Source organism: Pseudochaenichthys georgianus, chromosome 2 (assembly GCF_902827115.2).
Source record: "Pseudochaenichthys georgianus chromosome 2, fPseGeo1.2, whole genome shotgun sequence".
Classification (NCBI taxonomy): domain Eukaryota; kingdom Metazoa; phylum Chordata; class Actinopteri; order Perciformes; family Channichthyidae; genus Pseudochaenichthys; species Pseudochaenichthys georgianus.
Window position 1 is genome coordinate 5,127,990 of NC_047504.1, and position 6,000 is coordinate 5,133,989.

A 6,000-nucleotide genomic window follows, 5' to 3' on the forward strand; every position below is an offset into this window, starting at 1 on the left:
TCTCTTGCAAAGTGGAATAAGTTTTACAAAAAGTATAAACAAAAAAGCTGCAAGGGCCATAGAACATATTTCGCACCAGGGCCATAAGAACTATATTGGCAACTTTTTTGTCTTAGATTTTGAATGCCACTGACCTGGCTGGGGTCGGCAGACTGGACCAAAACAACGAGCTAAAAGGCGGATGATAATCACTTATTGATGAGAGGCTCTCCTGCTAAAGTGTATTGACAGTGGACTTGAGAGAAAGACACTAACTACTGCCAACTAGCCTCACATGCCTTTGTTTGTTTATGGCTGCCAATTGAACTTTGGGCTACCTTCTAAACAGCAGCCTCTCCATTTTAAGTCCCACTTCATTTTATTTCATTAACTGTATTCCAGCTATTTCAAATCTCTTGATCGAGTTTCAAACATAGACCAGCACAGTTCGACTTTCAGTCAAACAAGGTAGAAGAAAGTGAAACTATTACCTTACATTCACATTACAGGAGTTAATTATCCTCCTTAACACACCAGTTGTACAAATATTTGTGAACAATGATTGTCTAAATGTGGTGAGAAATCCTTCAACATCCTGGGCCATCACCTGGTAATGTAAGTGTTAAATCAACGATATTACAATGAGTCAGTGTGAAAGCATTAAAGGTCAGTGAGAGGCGAAACTGTGGAGACATACTTTAACTTCTCCACTCACGTTTCATGGTTCCATCTCTCGAACATGCAGTGAAGCAACTCATGGACACAAATGAAGGTGTGACATGTTTGAAGATGATTTTGTAGTGTTTAAATGTCAACACTTCACCTGCTATTAAGTTCCACTTCTCTGTTTACCTGACACTACAAAGAAGCTACAAATATACATCTTCTCTCGCTCCCTCGACGTGTCCCTTCTCTGATCACACCGAATCAGAAAAAGAAGCAGAAGTTTACAAATGTTTATTTTACAAAAGAAATGCTAGAAATGGAGTAAACAGAGTTCTATAGATCAATCTTAATTATGATGTCTTTTTTTAATACTGTGGGGATAGTGCAGTCTTTCAAGAGAAACTGAGTGTTAAAGAAAAGTGAATGTCAAAGGTCAACTCGACACAGAAATGTGAGTGCAGAAGATGAGACGACTCGGAGGCAGCGCTGGGGGATGAGGCGGGTGTCAGGAGGTGTTGGTGGGGGGTTAGGAAGAAAGGAAGTGCTTCTGTCTACAGTTTGGGCATCCTGGCAGCGTTGAGGCTCATGGACACACAGGAGGAGCCGGCGGCGTAGCGCATCTCCCTCAGCATCCCGCTCCACTGCTTCTTATCCTCCTCATACCTAACAAGACAACACAGTCAGATCTCCAGATGCAACCAAGAAAAACACGTCCACTCTGGTCCCATAACTTGAGAAGACTTACTGCCAGACGTCAGTGACCTCAGTGGGAGCCACCTCCTTGTCCTCGTTCTGAACCATGGCGAAGCCGCCCACGGCGTACAGCGAGCCGCCGTTACTCAGCAGGTTGACCGAGCTCCTCTCCTGGGGGAACTCAGTGTAGGGCTCCCACCTGAGGAGAAGCACCACGAGGAGAAGGTCAGGTGTGAGATGGAGCTGTACCACGGAGCAATTTCGTTTTTTTTGTGTGGCTGAGATAAGGTAAGGTGTCGTATTTGGGAGCCAGAAAAGCGAAATATTAAATAAATAAACAAGACATTTTTAAATAGATGATGAAAAATAAATATAGATGTCTTGATTTTATAGTGGTGTTTGTTTCCCTTCATGTCAATTTGTGGTTTAAATGACAGATAATGATTCTTAGATAATTAAGTCCCCTCTGCTATTCTTTATCTAGCGAGCTCAAATATTGCTACCAAAAGACTTAAATAATTAGTTAGCTCCTGGTAGCTATCAACAATGTCAAAAATCATTCGGAATCCACCTAGTAGAGGCTAATGTAAATAAAAAAGTTCACTAGGATTACCTTTGACATCAATTGACTGCACCTGTATCTACCTAGCTAGCAAGCTAAAGGGTTTATTACTCAACAATGGCATTTCATCATAAGTTAAAATGTTCCATTTACATAACAAAACCTATTCCTAAATGTATATAAATAAGTGTATTTTGTAACTTTGAAGCTCCATAGTATGTGTTGGCTCTGAGAGAAATTAGTCCACGGAAATAAATATGATTTTCAAATTTTCAACACAATTCCTCAACTAAGACCAGTTTCAACCCGAATCGTACTTGTTTGCTGCAAAGTCGTAGGTTTCACATGAAGCGATGAGCCCCTCCTCGTTGACCCCCCCAGCCACCAGGATCTGGTTGTTGTGGACAACGGACCCGAACATGGCTCTGGGGGTCGTCATGGACGCCATCTCCCTCCACTCTGCCTGCTTGTGGTTGTACGCAAACACCTTGCTCAGGGCTTTGCTGTGGAGAAAAAGTAGGAAATAAGGTTTATTTCGAATGCATTCTTTGTTAATGTGATTTTATTTCACCTTTTTTCTGAATATGTGTATGTTGTCCCAGCTTGAGACAATTTCATAAAAGGATAAAATACCAAAACTATTTAATCATAATGTCGTAGTAAGAAATAAAGTGCACTTTGCTGTAGAAAGATTGAGGGTGGTCTTTTTTGGAATGCCCCAAATTATATAAATTTGGAAAAGGTCAAGATTGAAATGAAAACTGGAGCAAACAACCTCAGACAGGATACGGCTGTTCATCTTTAAAATTACTTCTATGCTTGCTTTTTCCTGCTGATGGGAGTTTATGAATGTATTTACTTTATATGTTGGTATATTTAAGTGTCTACCTATGTATATCTGGAGTTTCTTTTAATGAAGGTGTTTTCTTCAGACATGCACACTAGCTTATTATTAGATACAGTGTTAAATCCTAAGCTTGACTTGTTTGCTGTTCATGTATCACTGCTGAGCGTAATGGAAACAGCTAAGATTACAGACATGTTGTGTTCGGTGGTTCTGCAGAGCCTTTAATATCGCTGCATTAATCAACAACAGGATCATTATTTTCTATTATGGTAATATTTCACATAGATTATACTGTAGCAGGCTAATTGCTGTCTACGAATGAAGTGCCATGCAGCCCCGCAGTCTGGCAGTATGATGGACCACAAACAGCTGCGGCTCACAGAGTAAGGTCACACGCACAGACACACGCACAGACACACAGACACACACACATACATATACACTCACTTGTCGTCAGTCTTTCCACCAATGCAGTAGACCAGTCCTTTGTGGGAGATGACAGCATGGCCGTGGATCTTCAGAGGAAGCTTTTTGGTCTCACTCCATTTCATCTTCCTGAAAAATTCATATTTAAAGTTACACTTTTACAATTTAGTTGTGCATTGATATTATGCTGCTCATAATACGAAATGCTTAATTGTTACATGGGTCTTTTTAACATAGCCAAATCAATCTATTTTTGTGATAAAGATTAAAAGTTCAAAAAATAGTTAAACTTCAAGAAAAAAAAAGCGCTAAGATTATTGAAAGCACCAATTAAGCAGGTGAGATCACAACAAAACACGATTTAAAAATAAATGAACACCATATTTATATTTTATATTTTTAATGGAAGCAATATTGTCAACTTTCCTGAAGTTAATTATCACCTTGAAACTCAACAAAGTGAAAGGCAGGGTGACAAATAGAGAAAAAAGCAAACAATGCTTCAGAACTAACTCAATATCGAAGCACATGACAGTGTCCAGCGACTCGTTGCTCTGGAGGTCTTTTCCTGCCACGGCGAACAGCAGGTTGTCGCTCTCTCCGATGTTGAAGAGGCATCTTGGAGAAGGCATGGGCGGCAGGGCGACCCATTCAGAGATGAGGGGATCCAACTGTGGAAATACATTAAAATGACCTCTTAGCACCCATTGGCTGTCTACATGTCCTGGTGAAGACAGGAATGGATCATCGTACTGCAGTGTATCGAATATGCTTTCAAATGTAAAAGCCTTTATCAAACCTTTAAGTATCTGTGTCAGTTAGGCCTGATAAGCAACAAGATACATCTATTGTTTTCAGAAGATGTAACTATCCCAGTCATTCTAAGGGTCATTTAAAAGGCAAAGCCGTTTTAGATGGTTAAGGACTGTTTGTGAGCTAACACTACAGTTATTGTTTTCGTGAAAACTCACAATCTTCTAAGAAACTACAAACTATGTTTTATCAAGAATAGTTGGACATGGTAATTTAAGAATTTGATTTCTTGCCAAGAGTTTGAAGAGAATATTTATACCACCATCATGTCTTTACAATAAATAGTAAATATAGCCAGCAGGTGGTTAGCTTAGATTAGCTCAAAGACTGGTGGCAGGAGGAAATAGCTAGCCTGACTCTAAATAAAGTTAAACACAATTATTTCGTAGAGCAGACTTACAGTTGTAGCTTATTAATTTACTTTTATCCTGATTATATATCTGTTTGATAAATAAAATATGTAAAACTGACGGAGCCATCACATGCTAGCTGTTGCTCTCTGCTACCAGCACTTTTGGTTAGCTAAGCAAGCGGTCTACAAGCTTCATATTATTTTAACTCCTAGATAAGACAGTAGTGTGTTCCCATCTGAAAGAAAGGGAATACGAATATTTCCAAAAGTGTCAAAATATTTCCTAATTCTTTTTAGTATCAAATGAAAGAAAAGCCTGGTTACCATGAAAAAGTAACATTGGAGGGGTAGATCTTTGTTTTCCTCATCCACAAACACTCCTCCAATGACGTAGAGCTGGTTCTTCTGTGACGCCAGGCTGACGTGGTTACGTGGCACCTGCTCCGACATGGCCGCCAGGAAGCACTCGTTCTCGTTGACGTCATACGCCACCGATGCGGTATCATTAATCATGACGATGAATTCGCGTCCGTACATGCCTTGTCTTCGGTTGTCATTCAGGAAACCTGGGAAGGGGCTTTCCTCCTCCTCTCCTTCCACGCCAGCACCTTCCTCCCCCTCCTTCTTCGTGGGTGTCTCTGGAAGTTTTCCCTTGAAGGCATCGCTGATGACCTGGAGCGTCTTCTGCAGCTCCGGGTCCGCCTTGATGATATCATCGGACTCTACTTTCTCTTGGAAGTACTTCTCCGGCAGCAGGCGGAAGCGGATGCAGTTGAAAGCATCCTTCAGGACCTTGACTCGCTCTTTGTCATAACGTACCCATGCCATGACCGCCTCAAACACCAGCTCCTCCTTCGCCACATTCAATGAGTCTCCACCGATGACTGCGAACAGTTCGTGGGCCGCAAGCTTGAGGAACTCATCTTTGTTGTAAAGGAGTTCGAAACGGTCTGCGACGTAGTTGCGTGCGGCCACAGCGAGTCTCGGACAGCTGATCACCAGGCCCATCCTGAAGATCGCCAAGCAGTTTCCCAGAGACAACTTCTTGAGAAGGTAGTTTACACAGACCGTAAAGACAGAAGGGATCTGGAATCTGTTGGCCACAGCAATTATATCCTGGACATTGTCATCGGTGAGGTCAATCTCGGCTGAGTAGAGGTACTGAACGACCATATCCAGGATGGAAGGATTGACTTCCTCCAGGACCACCTCCTTGGTGTTTTCCACCTCCTTCCCATCCTCTGTGAAGAAGATATCCCTGAAGTACGGGCTGCAGGCGGCCATGATGAGCCGATGGCAGGGGAAGCTTCTGTCGCCTACCTTCAGGGTGCAGTCCACAAACTTGTTCTCGTTAAGCAGCTCCTTCAGCCCATCCTGAAGCAGGGTGCTCTGAAACAGGCGCAGCTCTTCCTTGATGGCGTTGGGGTCCATGGTGTGTCACTGGGGGGGTCTGTGGAGAGAGGAAGGAGACGGCGGCCACAGGTCCTTTTGGCAGTCGGTCCTGGCTGGAAAAGGGAGAGCAGAGAAAAGGGTCCCCGAGTGAAGACCCTGCAATTCAATCCCGTCGCACTCTAAATATAGCTCCCTCTGCCCCCTGCCTCCTTCAGCTTTAGTGGAATCTGACTGGGCCAAGTCACGGCGCACTACAGGCCTCGGCTCGAG

At 42.7% G+C, this 6,000-nt stretch overlaps 1 protein-coding gene across 1 annotated transcript; it reads right to left on the reverse strand.

Moving 5' to 3' along the window:
* Window positions 1–921: 921 nt before the first annotated feature.
* LOC117458342 (kelch-like protein 41b) lies at window positions 922–6,000 on the reverse strand. Its single transcript, XM_034098746.2, has 6 exons — window positions 4,663–6,000; window positions 3,687–3,844; window positions 3,195–3,302; window positions 2,218–2,403; window positions 1,391–1,537; window positions 922–1,308 (listed from the first exon to the last, which is right to left on the reverse strand). The coding sequence occupies exons 1-6, from the start codon at window positions 5,767–5,769 to the stop codon at window positions 1,197–1,199; spliced, it is 1,818 nt and encodes a 605-aa protein (XP_033954637.1). The 5' UTR covers window positions 5,770–6,000; the 3' UTR covers window positions 922–1,196.

Excerpts from the sequence above, each read along its gene's own strand:
- LOC117458342 (XM_034098746.2), bottom strand. The coding sequence starts at position 5,769 with ATGGACCCCAACGCCATCAAGGAAGAGCTGCGCCTGTTTCAGAGCACC. Across the intron at positions 2,404-3,194 it reads GGTGGAAAGACTGACGACAA|CAAAGCCCTGAGCAAGGTGT; the intron begins GTGAGTGTATAT and ends TTTTCTCCACAG. Across the intron at positions 1,309-1,390 it reads GAGGTCACTGACGTCTGGCA|GTATGAGGAGGATAAGAAGC; the intron begins GTAAGTCTTCTC and ends TTGTCTTGTTAG.